This window comes from Rhamphochromis sp. 'chilingali' (genome assembly GCF_963969265.1).
Source record: "Rhamphochromis sp. 'chilingali' genome assembly, chromosome: 20".
In the NCBI taxonomy this organism is placed as follows: domain Eukaryota; kingdom Metazoa; phylum Chordata; class Actinopteri; order Cichliformes; family Cichlidae; genus Rhamphochromis; species Rhamphochromis sp. 'chilingali'.
In genome coordinates, this window is record NC_137947.1 from 8,791,624 (window position 1) to 8,807,511 (window position 15,888).

The 15,888-nt window shown below is 43.6% G+C and overlaps 1 protein-coding gene across 1 annotated transcript in view; it reads right to left on the reverse strand.

The window, feature by feature from the left end:
- Nucleotides 1-326: 326 nt before the first annotated feature.
- fgfr2 (fibroblast growth factor receptor 2) overlaps nt 327-15,888 on the reverse strand; it is a 39,661-nt gene continuing 24,099 nt past the window's right edge. Inside the window, exons 9-18 of the mRNA XM_080868392.1 lie at nt 14,111-14,304; nt 12,479-12,618; nt 10,335-10,456; nt 9,394-9,504; nt 8,554-8,744; nt 7,785-7,907; nt 6,628-6,698; nt 4,026-4,163; nt 3,382-3,487; nt 327-1,991 (exon numbers count right to left, since the gene is read on the reverse strand). Coding sequence (XP_080724518.1) covers nt 1,827-1,991; nt 3,382-3,487; nt 4,026-4,163; nt 6,628-6,698; nt 7,785-7,907; nt 8,554-8,744; nt 9,394-9,504; nt 10,335-10,456; nt 12,479-12,618; nt 14,111-14,304 — 1,361 coding nt within the window. The 3' untranslated portion in view covers nt 327-1,826. The remainder of the gene's footprint in view (nt 1,992-3,381; nt 3,488-4,025; nt 4,164-6,627; nt 6,699-7,784; nt 7,908-8,553; nt 8,745-9,393; nt 9,505-10,334; nt 10,457-12,478; nt 12,619-14,110; nt 14,305-15,888) is intronic.

Below are 15,888 nucleotides of genomic sequence, written 5' to 3' on the forward strand. Positions count from 1 at the left end.
TGATTTAATGGCTGACAGAGTAACAAATTCCTCTCTTTACATAGTAAGCAAAGAATCCAAGCATACCAGTAGTAACAGCTAAATCAACTCTACCCTTATCAGATACAAAGCGAAAAGATATTTAGGTCAGAGGAGAGTGCAGCTGTACAACACAATGTGCAGTGTTAGGAAAACCAAACAAAGTGCCACTTGCTGCAAAACTAATCAACTTCACACTGAAAACATTTCAAAAAGCCAAACATTGGGTCGTGATATCTTTTTTTCCATCATTTATTTCGCAAATGTGGCATAAACACTTGCAAAACAACATCTTAAAGTTGGTCCAGTAAAAAAAAAAAAAAAAAAAAAAAAAAACGACAACAAAAATAAAATAAAATAAACCACTTTTATGATTTAACACTTTGTTTTTCAGCTTTCAATTCTGTCACGGAAATTTAAAACCTATATCTAGTCAAACTGAGGGAGCAGACTGCTGGTATGCGTTTCCAAATTCTTATGTATTTTAATCATATATAAATATCCAGTCTTCTTATTTCCTAAAGCATTGCTAAGAACGACTGGATAAAAATGCCATTAAGATCTACATAAGAAAGGGATTAGCTGACTATAAAATGTACAGTTTTTCGAAAAATTTAACTTAATATTCACATTCATATATAAAACTTACAAAACCTGGATCTTTCAAACCCACTAAAAATAGTTTTCCTGTTACTGTTGAAAGATCATTTTAAATTACCATACATTTTTAATGGATTATTTATGTATTATCAGCATCATTAATGTCATAATTTCTTCCATATTATTTTTTATATTTTTTGATTCATTAAAAAAAAAAAAAAAAAAAGTCAATAAATTAACATGCTACCTCGGTCCCTGAAAGCCAATACTCGACTGTGTTACTGGGTGAGTGTGAGACAGGTGTTTGTGTGTATTAAAGTGTGTATTCGTGTGTGCGTGTGTGTGGCGAGAAACATAGAACACATAACCTGTTAGCACACCTGCTTTCAACTCATATAGGGGGCGGTCGGGGTGAGGGTGGGGGTTATATCCAAGTCCATACAAAAAATAATTCATTGTAAATATATAATATATTTTTATACATATTTGAATATATTTACAAATATACCCAGCACTATACATTATACTGTGTATTTTTTCCTCCAGGATAGTTGGGAAGGTTTATCAATAAAACTGAAAAAGAAATGCATTAATATTACAAAATAAACAGAAGTTTTGCTTTTTTTTAATATTTGCTCTCCACCTATTCTTCTGTTTTGTTAGTCGCAGCTCTGTCTCTTAGTCCATTTCCTATTTGCCGTCCTCTTCTGGTCCCTTGTTTTTTCCACAAGTTCACATGAACCCATACATTCTTCCAGGAGTACACAACAGTCTTGGGATGCCAGCCACTGGAATTGGACCACCAAACATTGTTGATTGCAAAAAAGGAGAAAAAAAAACACTCTGGGTATAAACATGAGAACCAAAATGAAAAATCTCTGTTTATATCAAGAGAGGAAGAGGAGAAGAGTCCCTTGGGAACATCACTTCATTCAGTCAGTACAAAAAGGCTTCTTTAAGGTCCCTATCCTCTCCTTTAAGACCTCATGTGAGCATGTCCTATATTTATATATAAAGTGTGAGCGTATGGCAGTATGAGAGTGTGACAGCAGCGCTGCCACCACCCAGTCCTGTCTGGGCCCATTAGTCCACCGGGAGCCACAGGAGGTGATGGGGAGGGCGGGTGGAGGAAATTTGGAGCGTGTTTTAAGACTCCGACAGGTAGGATTAGGGTAGGTCAAACTAGGTGGACGAGGGTGGATGAGGGCTCATGTTTTGACATTCCCGTTGATGTGCTGGTACTTGGGGAGGCAGGGCTCGTCCGGTAATGGGTCGTGGGAAAACACGGAGTCGTCGCCGGAGGAGCAGGAGCTCCGAGTGTCGGGGAAGCTGGGGGAATACTGCTCTGTTGGGGCGCACAGGTCCAGATACTCCTGCAGACACAGAGAGAGGAAAGGGAGGGTTGGGTGAGATCGCTTACACGCAGAACAAAGGGAAGGAACGTTTCGAAGACGTAAGAGGAAGAAGATCTAGAACAAACACAAGAACGCAAATTTCGTGCTGAAATCCAGTCGACGGGATTAGGGACTTTCCAGAGCATTGGGAGAGCAGTGGAGTAGAAGAGTATCACCTTTATTATGGTATTTATCCAAACCCTGGGAGGACTTATGAAATGAAACAGAAAAAAATGCAATCTTAAACTGGATACTGTATGAAAATATTTGCAGGAATAATAGGTAATAAAGTGAACGTTGGACTGCTGACTGAGCTTGAAGCTAGCAGGGCCGACCTGGACGCATTTTTCGTCCACCACAGAGTGGTTTGAGATGGATAGGATTTGGGGACAAGAGGATACATTTAGAGAAGGAAACTTGGGTAGGGATGTGGCATAAACCTCAATCTCACTTCACTCCAAACAGATCTGATGTCTGACACTGAAGCGCCAGACATAAGTACTAGAAGATTGTTGGGAAAAAAAATAAAGAAACTGGCAGAGCACAGCTAAATGAAAACGAAATAAGATGGAAAGCTGTTATTAATTTTTGACTTTAGCCAGCATTGGGAAGTTGTTTTGGTCTTTTCTGTCGGCCGAGGCAGCCTTCTTCCCCCCCTTTTTTTTCCTCCCAGTCTTTCATGGCTGTTATTGGGACAAGTTGTGAGGAGGAAGAGTTCTTGGGGTTTTGTAGAAAATGAGCACTGGCTTCCATTTTCCCAGCTCAACACGAAAAGGCTCATATTACTAAAGATCTCCACATCTGCCAGCGGTTTGGGGTAAAAGGGAAAGGATGGAGAGGGGGGGAAAAAAAGCAAGAAAAAGACGCTTTATTACATTTCAAAAGTTCAAACTCAAAGTGGGGCTTTGCTGGCATAAATTCCTGAAGCTCGAGCTCCAGAGAAGACGAGTCCTGACAGCTTTCCATCGACGGCCTCTTTTCAGGTCGGCACTCGGATATCACACGAGACAGGAAGGGGAATGGAAAAAATAGTGGGCCGTCATAAGGAGCAAAGTATGGATTTGATGATTGGGCAACTTTACTTGGCCGTAGCAACTATGTTAGGCCTGGATCAAATCATCTGGCCCCTTTTTTTCAGTCACTATTTAGGCCTTATTTCAATAATGTCGCAGCTAATGCACAAAAATCCTTATGCAACATTTTTCTGACACATGCATGCATTGGCAAGAGCGTAATTTGGTTTGGATGGAGAAGCTTTTGTATCATTATTATTTTATTGCTATGGAATGCTCAACTCCCATTTGCCAGCAAGGTTTATGTAGTGTGAATTCTGACCACCCAGAAATCAAGAAGACAAGCCTGCGCTCACCTCATTGGTGCTCAGGGTTAGGATGCGATCCAGATCCTCTACTAGCTGCTTGAAGGTGGGTCTCTGGGATGAGATGGCATGCCAGCAATCTTTCATCATCATGTACCTGAAAAAGAGATAATTATGGTCAATTTATTAAAAGAAAAACTCTGGGGATGAAGGCAAGGACCGCAAATTGTTTAGGGAAGTATACAGTAAGCTGCTCACTCAGATTTCTCCATTATCAAAGAAAAAAAAACAAAAACTGCAGACTCTGACATTTTTTTTTTCCCCACATTGTGAAGCCCTGCTGTTGATTAGAAACATGTCTCTCAGTGTTTTGGATTTATTTTAATATTATAATGTGTACTCTCTGTTTATCCGCCTCTGCTATTCCCCCATCAGCCCTCTCGCTGTGGCACCGCCGCAGAAACTGTGCCATTGTCTGCTGACTGCAGAGGTCTCATTGTGAATGAGGACACTGATAGCAGACAGGCACAGCTGTGCAGAAGCCCGACTGAGTGGACACAGAGCCGCGTAGTCATGGATCTGATGGGAGACTGGGCTGGCATTCAGTCTCGATGCACGACGTGATGTGTATTTTGGTAGCAGCTCAGTTAGAGAATATGTGCTTTTCGCAGAAAAAAAAAAAAAGCTAAACTTACAGCTCGTTGGTGCAGTTTCCGGGCTTGTCCATGCGATGGCCCTCTTTAAGCAACTTGAAGAGCTCCTCAACGGGGATGCCAGGGTAGGGTGAGCCCCCTAGGGTGAAGATCTCCCACATCAGCACCCCAAATGACCAGCTGGCAACACAAGAATGAACATATATACACATTAACATGTTAACCAGGGTGTTTAAGAATGACTAGAGCAGGAAATATATATCTGTGTAAATAGTGCTCTAGAATTTGCAAACCAGTACAAATGTCCTTAAGCTTCTAATCATTTACATACATAACATTTACTTGGCTATGGGTTAGAAAATTACAACAGTGTGACAGCCGTGGTGTCAATGCCCTCTTTCTGTTGTCCAATGACTCGTGGTTCAAACGCACTGCCAGTGCTACTCTGGCCCCGATCTCAATGATGGCTTTTGTTCCCGGCTGGCCAGTTGCACAGACTCGCATTGTCTGATCGCACCACACCAAAACAAACGCTGGACCACCCACTATTGACAAAAGAGCCAGAAAAGACAAAAGAACTCCAGAGGTGGCTGGTGACTATTAATTTTTAACTACTTCCTCATTGCAGCATCCGGTTGTTTAACATCATCGGCTTTCATGCTGCTGATGTCATCATCGCGTACCGAGCGTTTCAAATGAATCATTCGAGCAATGACAACACGCTTGATTCATGTTCACCCAATGGCTGCAGCTATTGTAACGTGCAGACACATTTGACAAAACGCAGTGTGTGCACATGCATTCAGGCAACCACAATCTGTGTTAGTGGTCTAACTAGGCAAGTATGCACAGAGAGGCAGGTTGGGCATTTATCAGGATCTTCCATCTGTTTACACAACCAGCCAGCCAGGTTTCTTCTCTGCTCTATCACTGCACTTGTTGACACACTCATTTCTCCTTTCTGAGATTGTAACCATCGCTCAGCGCTTGTTGGGGAGAACAAGTTTGTGTCTACTTGCAGTCAGCCATGACGTACCAAACAAAGCAACACGCTTGGGGTCAATTTACCTGACCTGGAATGCGGCCAGGTGGATCTGTATGTACTCCAGCCAACTAGATGCAGAATCTATACTTAAAAAACAACCAGTCAATAAACATTCAGTTGGATTTTTTTGTTCTCTATTGTTGAAATTTCTGATGACAGAATGCAGCACAAAAACCAGAGAATAAATGAATATGCGATTCGTATGCAAATATGAATACTCGAGGCCCTGACAGCTGGACTGTAAAGTCCCCATTTGTCAAAACAACAGCACACGAGTTCAATTGGAATTCATGTATTCATTTAATCTGATGTCACGTATGGATCGCTTGTCATTCTGGCGACCAGCGTAAGCGCCGCTCCAACTGCACCTCTGAGAAAAAGCCAATTACTAAAAGTGAGTGATGAATCGTAATTAGCGGTGAGCTAATAAGCAGAACTACAGTGGCCACTTCATGACTGCACCCCACCCCCCATTCAGCTCCTCCCCCTTGTACTTCCTAGGGTTATTGATTGCTGCTGTGGAACACGAAGGGCATCATGTGTACTTACACATCCTTATGTGCACAAACAATACACAGAGGCACGGACAGGAAAGAAATTCTCTATCAAAGGGCTTAGACGGATAAGTGCTATATTTAGTGTGCTACTGCTGTATGACTGAAACACACACACACACACACACACACACACACACACACACACACATAAAGCCTCCCTTCCCAGGGGTCAGCATGCAAGGCATTTATCTAATTGCCACATACACTTTCTGCCGCCAGTGTCTGGAGCAGAAGCTTCAAACGATGCTGTCAGAACACATAAGACTCAAACAGCAAAAAGAGAGGGACGCGCTCCCTTTGTTCTGTTTTTAGAATGAGTACTCTTGATCTTAAAAAGAAAGAGAGACAGAGACGGGTCAGCAATTCACATACCAGATGAATGAAAATAAGAAGAGTAGGGGAAAAGGGGGGGGGGGGGGTAATTTTGATCGTGGAACTGCTCCAAAATGATGATCCACATGTTCAAAGTGTTGCTGAATAAGGAGAGGAGAGTGAAGAGGGGATGGCAGGGAGTTAAAAGAGGCTGGATGCAGGGAGGATGAGGCCTGCACAGGGAGGCTGCAGCATTGTTGCGTTTAGAGGTGCATGGGGGGCCCAAACAAGATGGGAAACTTCCGAGCAGGGCCGGAGGAGCAGGGGTGAATCAGAGGGGGAAAAGAGGAGGTGCTGGTGTGCTCCGGGTTCCTTCTAGGCCCTTTGAAGCCGGCCAGATTAGTAACACGGCATTGGCTCCAAGTCTAGCGTGAAATCCTCACTTTTGCCACAGACTGGCCACTACTGGCCCCCTACAGCCAGTCATCCCCCTCAACCTAACACTCACCAACACTGCACCAAAAAAAACCCCCCAAAAAAACCCCAAACCATCACCTACCCTCTGTTCCTGTACCCCATGAAAAACAATCACTCTGACTGCAGGCTATAGAAAATAGCTGTGACAGCATCTTTTACTTTATGATAAAGCTTAATGTACCACTGATGTGAGTAAATGGATTTTGGATTATTTACAGTGGTGGGACACAGAAACACTTTGTTATATACTTACACATCACTCTGGTGTGTGTAGACCCGGTCGAAGAGTGCCTCTGGAGCCATCCACTTCACCGGGAGACGACCCTGAGGACGGACACACATACACACACACACACTCAGGTGAGAGGTCAAATAAAATGTACCCCTTAAAAGACTGCCGAGCTCTAAATTTCTTGCTTCATCAGCAAGAAATTCAAATCCCTCATGACCAGGAGATCTCATTACTCCTGGAAAAGCTGATATGTGGAAGTAGTCAAGGGAATAAGGCACTAGAGGAGCGACTGTCTAGGGGAGAATGGATTTCCCTGAGGAACGTTTACATTGTTAGGGCAATAGAGCTGATAAACAGGGTCACGGATAAAGAAGAGTCTATCACTGTAGCATTGAAACACTTGCCGGGAAGCTAAGCGTAGCTGACAAGGCGACCTTGGTGAGTATATATTATCATTCAGACACTAAATAGGTATTCTTTAGTTACAGATGCTGTGGTGGGCAGCAAGTTAAATACACAAAATCTGAATTTGCTGTAGTTTTCATTCATTCCATAAAGAATTATGAAGCAATTCAATAAAAGGCTGATGTAAAGTGTCCCATTCCTGTCAGACCAATGAAGATTAACAGAAATATTAAAAAAATGCAGCACTACAATGATGCCTCTGTCTTTATTGGTCCCGTTTCAATCATTGTCGCATTTGCTTGCCCTAATCTTCGTCACCGTCAGCATCATCGAATATTGTTGTTGTTGTCAGCTAGTTCTCAGCGTGATTGTGCATGCGATGAAAAGGCAATCATGCATATGAAATGAGGATGCGCAGGCAACAACGTTCTGCGGTGGGAAAGAAAGACACCACTGGGCCGCTATGGAGATGTCAATTACGGCTAAGCTGCTGCTCCCTCCCCTCTCGCTCGGTCTCTTTTCTGGGCTAATTGTATAAGTGTCGATGAAACCAAAAGAACAAGAGACTGAGGGGTAAACAGGCAGAATCTCCAGAAGCACTAGATTCACAGGCCGCCTGGGAACCTGCAGCTTTTGCCAAGACACCAGCGGAGGAAACGGAGTGAAACAGAAAGATGAGGGAAGGGAAGGAACTGGAGCAAAAGGAGAGGAGGGTGAACTCATCCCCCGCTGAAGCTCTCCAAAAAGCATCCGCTGACACGCAGAGTACTTACATTGGTCGTCTTTTTATAGTAGTCGATGTTGTGGACATCCCTGGCCAGGCCGAAGTCGGCGATCTTCATGATGTTGCTCTCTGTGACCAGGACGTTCCTCGCTGCCAGGTCTCTGTGTATACACTGAGATGTGGATTGAGAAAAGAGGGGGGAGGGAGAAGATGAGAATAAGACAATTACCTCATTCTGTAAATAAATCAACTTGGAAACAGGTGCATGCTTTATTTGGGATGGTGTTAAAGTGTCTGTGGTGCATGAAATCATCCAGAAATCTCCTGCACAAAGGGAGTGCTGGACTGAATAACACGACGCCACATCGACTACACAGTCTTCAACAAGCCTGGATCAGTAAAGATTCCTCGCATACCTTGACACATGTATGGTTGTACATATGCACTTTAGCGTGTGCGTGCGTGTGAGGCAGCGTGCTCTGTCACATTCCAACAGTTAGAGGGAGCGTAATGCTGCTTTCGGCCAACATGGCTGCACCCCTATTGTGAAAACTTAACAATTCTTCTACACAGAGGGGCTTTTGTAGTGGAATGAGAGACAATGTAGGGATTTGGGCAGAGAGGCGGGGTAAGAGTTGTGTTTTTAGGAGACAGTATTCCCACAGTGAAGCACATACAAGCTTCTACGTAAAACCTTTGTGGATACAGCACATCAAACCCTCTGTGTGCTGGCACCGAGATCTGTTTTGGCAACCAGCAAGCGTGCGATCGATATGAGAACAGGGCATTGTCTGTGTCTGTGCGTGTCCTCTCCTTACCTTCTGCGATGCTAGGTACTCCATGCCCCGCGCCACCTGATAAGTGCAGGAGACCAGATCTTTGAACGTGAGCTGTTCGTCTGAGACACGGGCGATGTCGTAGGAGTATTCCATGCCGGGTGGCCGGCGGGCTCGGAGGTACTCCCTGAGGTTACCTTTGGAGGCGTACTCGACTATGACATAGAGGGGGCCTGCACAAGAGACGGAGCCAAACAAGTGTTTGAACTTGAATTATTCCCTTTGAAACAAAGTGACAAAATTCAGAGTGAATTTTAATGAAAAACAGAACATTCAGATCATAAAACCAGCGCTTGCTTCATGGAAATTTCTGCTCAAAAACAGTTGAGAAGGGCTGTGTGAGAAACGGCATTAAAGCAGCCAGTCTGTGCAGAGCTGCATTTCAACAGTTATGTGCATTTCCAAAACTCAGAATAGCCAATTCTTTTTCTTCTTTTCCTTTTCACAGTAATTGCTCCAAACACAAATCTGCATATGAATAGACGATTCCTGTTGCTTTGCATGCAGCTGAACAGCCCGTGTGCACAGAAAGAGACTACGCTCACTGTAGAGCAAACCACTGACTATCATGTGATGACAATGTAGCTTTTTATCATCTTTTTTAGTGACAGCTATACTGGAAACCTCAAAGACTTTAACATTGTCCCCTGAGACTAACTAAGCAGAGTAAGCCAGTGGGTTTTTAGTATTGTTTTCATGGGGACTCAAGTGTGCTTAAGGACACTAAAGGGTCCTGTGGCAAACCTTTATGGCATTGTACAGAAAATCAGCAAACTCATCTGCATATGCATGCACACTGATTCTCACAATCAATGCACTCACCATCTTGTGTACAGGCCCCCAAAAGGTTAATGATGTTCTTATGTTTGCCGATCATCTTCATCATCTCCATCTCTGACACCAGGTCAGACAGGTCTTTCTCGGTGGCGTCATCTAACAGCAGAAGAAGTCACATATTAAAGGTTGCCAAGAGAAGGTCTGAAAAACACACACCCCATATTCCAAACGCCCCTTTAACCCTTTGGCTCAGGACTAAGGAGCTGTCCCTTTAGACAGCACCCTGTTTTTTAGGTGCGTCTGATTAAGTGCGGATGACAGACAATGTCGGCTCGAGTTACAGCAGCGAGGGAAGCTCCCCACAATGACTACAGAGGCATCCTTTCAGCACCAGGGCAAGGGAGGAGAAGGAATTAAAGACGTTCAATCTGGATTCATTATCTGCTGCACAGGCTCCTTTTGTCATGGAACTGATTGAGCAAGTGGAGATATCCCAATAGCCAGACTGGCATTGCCTGCATTCCACTGCACCATTACCGTATCTGGAGTCGTTTTAAAAAAGCAGACGTATACTGTCGAGGTCGGCCCAATAGCCTGCTGCCATGTCTGATCTCACCGTACCCCGCAACCTCAAACCAACCCAGTGCCCCCTCCTCCTGTTTTCATTAATCTCAGCAGTGCTGCTAGTGTGACTTACTTCTTTGTGTGGGTGCTGACTGAGCTCCAGCCAGCTGCTGCTCTGGGGTCAGGTATGTAACCGCACCCTAACCCTTACCTTCCCAACCTGCATCCCTCTAGCTGTCACTCAGCAACCACCAATAACGAATAATAACGACAGCCCCAGGCTCCACCACGCACCTTTAGTGAACCCTCACTGGAACATAAATCACCTGTAAAATGTTCTCACCTTGCTCAGAAGACACAATGAAGTAAGTGTACATCTTATCCCCGCGGTCTGACACACAACGCTACTGAGACTCACTTACCTTTCAGCATCTTGACTGCAACAGTTACAGCCTCCTTGGGTTTGTCCTTATCGATGCCCAGGGCCTCTGCCATTACGACTTGGCCAAAACAACCCTCACCAAGGGGTTTGCCCAGGGTCAACCTGCAGCCACAGAAGGAGAAGCAAGAAGGAAAAATAGACAGGAAGCTGATTAGCTGCAGAAAGGGAGACAAATGCATGAGGCTGATTTGTGTGCACTGACTCACCCACAGTGCTGCAGTAAACAGGTTAGAGTGTGGGAGAGAGCGTTAATGAAACCTGGCACAGAACCAGCTTGTCAACCTCACCCTATCGGTTTTGGGGTTTTTTTCTCTAGACTGCTACGTTTAAATCAGATTGTGTCTGTGTGAGTGTTTTATTGGCACAGCGCAGCCTCTGCCAGGGCAGTAGGTAGGAAGGCAGACGTGGCTACGATAATCGTCTGATAAAGTCAGGGAGAGCACTAATTTCTAAACTGTTTACCCTCTCTTGGCATGTTTCAATATACACTCTTCTCAAGTCATTACACAGAGCCTACTTTAGCCTTAAAACATTGGCCTCAGAAGGATGGAATTCTTCCTTTAGTTTGCCTTACAGGTGCATGTTTCAAAATCTGGTGTTAAATTTAACGTCCAAACTCTATTACACTGATTTATCAATCAGGGGGAGAAATTCTTACACAGGCTCTTTCATAACTTTGCATCAGAGCTGCAGCACCAATCAGACCACTGAGCTGGTAGTGTAGCCTCCTGTCTGTTATTTGATTGACAGTAGAGGCCCTTACCTTAAGGCTCAGTGTACAGGCTATGTAAATATTCAAACTGGGACATGAAAAAAGCCTGTGGCCCTTATGTAGTAACACAATCCTCTGTCTGTCCACACTCAATGACAACCAGTCTGTCTTTCCAGCCACACATAATCAATGTTATTTTTCCTGCACACAAACTGCAAACGTTAGCATTCCTAAGCCTTCTGCAAGCCCAACGTGATCCCTCGGGCGGTAGGATGGCAAGCAAGGAATAAAGACTCAAACAGAGGCATGCATTTATTCAACCCAGACAAAACAACTATGGTTGCTTCATCTAAAGGGGGTCTAAGTGTTAAAAAAAGCAAACCTCAGCAGAATGCCATTCAGCAGCACACACTCACAAAGTCTAATATGATATCAGAAATGTTTTTCCCCCACTGATGACTGGTGCTAAAAAATTTTATTTATGATCCAAGTTCTGTTTTTTTAACAACTCATTTTAACAAAAGACAGGCCTCCTTTCAGACTAACAGCTTTGGATTTTCATTTTTCATTTCAAAACGCAAGGCCTCAAGACAGCTTTAAACTGCTCTAACCTTTGCTGTCCTTTTAAATCCACCCTAAAGCTTATCACTGGCTGTAGTTACTGTGACTAACCGAAACCTCAGCGGTGCTAATTCCTCTGGTATGAAACCGAGCAAACACTCCTAGCCCAAACATGCAGATGAAAGCTGTGAATGCTAACCACTAATTAGCACAGCTTCGCTCCTTCCCAACAGAAGCATGTGTGTGTGTCACTACGGGTGAGCGAGAGTGTGACGTAGCAGTCGTTGTAATGATGAGGCGGTGTGCAGCGTGCCAAGTTCAGGTCATTTTACTAAAGCACCAACAGATGAGCCAGCAGCCCTTTATCTCAGTTACCACAACTGTGCTTTAACAGTTAGTCATTAAAGTCTGCACTCTTCACCTATAAAAATTATTAATCTGATCATTTAGCAGGTGAGATCAAATCAGATAGAGGCTCAAAGACGGCCCCAAAAAAGTATTATGCATACCATCAAACAATTACTGCACACAGGCTCTGAATCCTTAGTGTTTTTCTGAATACCCCCTTTCAAAAGAAAGCAGGACTGGGTAGCAGATCAGCATTTTCAGGTGTTTTTTGGTTTATGCAGGAGCTGAATTTGATTTACATAATTGTCTATTTGGCATTTTGTAAAGTGGTGAGACATGCAAATAAGAACAGGGAGTTCTTATTTGCGTGACACGAGCCTAATCTCAAATTCTTTTCTGAGGGAAAAAATAATCAGTTATGGTTTTCCTTTCTTCAGGGTACAAAAACACCAGTAAGTAGGAAGGATAATGTCTGTGACAGGAAAAGGAAGAATATTTCTCACCTGTCTCTAGAAAACTCCCACCGCGGATCCTCAGGAAGGTCGTACTCTGGGATTGGCTCATCGTGTGCAGAGCTCCGCCGTGTCGTGATGCGCACCAGAGGCGTGCTAGAGTTCATGGAAGAACTCGAGTCTGCTGAGACCTGCAGGATGAAAGGGGATTGGCTGATCACCGCGGTCTGGATTCACAGATCAGTTAGAGCTCCGAGGCATCACTAGAGGAGTAATTGAGGCATGTACGACTGACTACTTTATTTACAAAATAACAACATTGCTGGGAACTCTGGCGCGTCAGCACAAGTAGTATATTTGGGAATTCCACATTTAAGGCTTTGGTATTACGATAAAGTCGTTCCCAGAGCCGGAGATTACATTTCAATGATGATTAATTGAGCAGCAACAGTAATTTTGATAAATATGTGTTAAATGCTCAGCTTCGCCACCGTCTCCAGGGCTCATCTCTCCGCCCTCCAGCCTAACCTTACCTTGACACAGGAATCAGTCTCTCTGCAGAATGTAATCCAACACTTTTTGTACCTTTTGGTTTTCCTTTGAGGGAAAACTGTGGCTCATACACAGGGTGAAAAAAAGAAAAACTGTGGCTGCAGTTTCAGGCAGCAGTGCTAACTTGTACAAAAATGCACGCCACCTAAATGAGATCTGGAAGTAGATTCTTTAAGATACCACATCAGTTGTAATCTTTGTGTTATTTACAAGTGTATCAACCATGTATGAAAGCCCTGAGAGGCATGTGAGAAAGAAACAAAACTGATTACTGCATTTTTTTATCTCAAGTCTTTGCGAGCTCTGTTGCTCTTTATACGACATGGCCTTACTTTGGTCTTTTAAAAGAAATGGTTATCATAAAAAAAACAAAAAAATAGCATGTTTTTTTGTTTGTTTGTTTAAATTGTGGCAACACCTTCATTAGGAGAGAAAACTATGTAGCTCAGATTGTGCCACAATGTTTTTTCCCCTCACCTCTCATTATTTGCTATGCAGCTTTTATTTTTTCAGCATTACTCTATATCAGGGGTTGTCAAAGGTACAGCTGACAAAAACGATCCCATTTGGCCCCTTGGACTAGAAGCGTGAAAACTGCAAAGAAAGGGTCCCAAATTTGGAGACTTTTTACTGCTTATTTATTTATTTTAGTGGAGAAGCATTGTGTGTTGCAAGGTTAAGTTTATGCAAGCCAGAGGTTGGAGTCCTCATTAGTTTTATGACGTTCTTACTAACAAAGAAATAACCCCTGGCCTGCTGGACCACACCAAAGAAAGGTGATCAACGCAATGAGCCATGCTGACACATTTGCTTGACTTGCAGCATGAGTGTTTCTTTGTAATGCAGTAAAGTGACTGAATGTGGGAAAAAAAGTGCATTATTATAGTTCGATTTGTAAAAGAACCAGTAATTAAAAGTTTATTTAATAGATTATTATGCACTGGCTGTGCATATCCAACCCACTGGAGATTAAACTGGCCTGTAAGATAAGTTTGATACCCCCAGTTAAAACAACTATATCATCTAGACTGTCTGTTATTATGTTTTGTGTTTTCAGCATGTATGCAATGTGTGTTATTCTCCTCTAGAGGTGTAAGATGCCTTTAGAACTCTTTATCTACTTTCTGTTACCTGGCGGCGCAGGGGGATCTGCTTGGTCAGTTTGTGAACCGCTGGCTGGCCACCAAAGTCGGGCTTCTTTGCAGTGTTCCTCATGCGGCACACCACCACAATGCCCACCATGCAGGCAATGAGGAAGACGCCCGCGCAGTATATTGCGATCTCCACGTAGTCTGGGGAAATGGACTCAGGAGTTTTCTCAAGGGCTGAGGAAAACAGAGAAATGGCAGCGAGGGTGAGGTCAGGCGAAGAAGGTTAAAGGAACACTCTCTAGGATTGCTCACATACGTGCTCTCCATTTGCACAGACAAACACGGGTATCAGACAGACAAACACAGAGACAGATGCTCTGGAGGTGACTCATGTATAAATGTAATCACCATCAACGAACTATCGCCTGAACTTCCTGTCAGAAATGGTCTTAGTTTATATTTGAGTGTGTGTGTGTACACTATAGAAACAGACTGTTCCATAATGCATAGCCTCCAGACCACAAACAAGGCTTTTGTACAGTACAGCCAACCAAACTGCCTTTCAGCCAGCTGGAGGTGAAGCTACTGTACATGTAGGAACCTTTCTTCAGCCTACTTTGTATCTGCTGGTCCAAAAACCACAGCGCACACACACACACACACACACACACACTCACACACAGAGGAGTTACAGCCTTAAAGGCGCCAGCCGTGCAGATAGAGCTCATTGAGTGTAATAAATATTGCATATTACTCCCAGAGGAAATAGCCTGCTTGTGATCATTATGCGGTATTGTTTACAGACAAAACCCAAACTATTATCTTGTTACAGCCTTAATGATGGTTTAATACTGGCTGTCTGTTGAGGGCTGCCGACAGCCAGCTACTCTCAGTCACATTTAATGCCCACTGTACTTTTTGAAAGGAACTTGAGCATCAATAATCACCCGTTTAGCCTGGAACTAACTCGTCGATGAGTTTTACGTTTCTCATCCTTTGGCATGTGTAATTACAGCCCGGACATTCAGCAATGGACAAAAATAGAGGATTAAAAAAAAAGGATGTTGATAAATGACGATGCACACAAGCATAAGACATTCACTGTGCAGAAGTTGAAAGCTTTGGCTCTGATAATTGAGAAAGTCAAGCCAACGTGAAGCGAGTGTTGAGCTTTAACTTTCAACCTTTATTTCAGGGAGAAATAAGAGTTTTTAAAAGATTCCAATTATCAGAGCCAGAAGGGGGTAAAGTACAGCTTGAGGCATAAGGGGGAAAAAATGCTATTTTTGTGGCACTCAAAGACTTTCCCCGAGAAGCAGGAGACAAACAAGAGCGACAGAAGAAAGGCAAACCTTCCCCACGTTTTGGAGTCTACAGGTACTTGAACTGTTGCTGGAGCACACCAAACCACCCTGTCATCTGCTGTGAGCATTCAGCAGCTCACCAGGCCATATCATATTATAGAATACAAGCTCTCCCTGCTTTTTGCAGTGCATTGCCTTGGATGATGGCCGCGCTGGCTCCTAGCCATAATCTGCTATTTGAGTTGTGTGAATTAGACTCCAGAGGGAGGATTTGCCTTCCAGAGAGATAATTGAAATGACACAATCCAATCATTTTTGGAGAAGAATGAGAGCGGGAAAAGAGAAACAGAAGACAGTACATGGGTGTATATACCTGGAAGCACCGTCAACCAAGCAGTGTGATAGGAGATCCCAATAGAATTACCCGCCAAGCACGTATACTCCCCAGCATCTTCAAATGTTACATTGGGCAAGTAGAGAACTTCTATCTCCTTATCTGTGGTGTTAACACCTG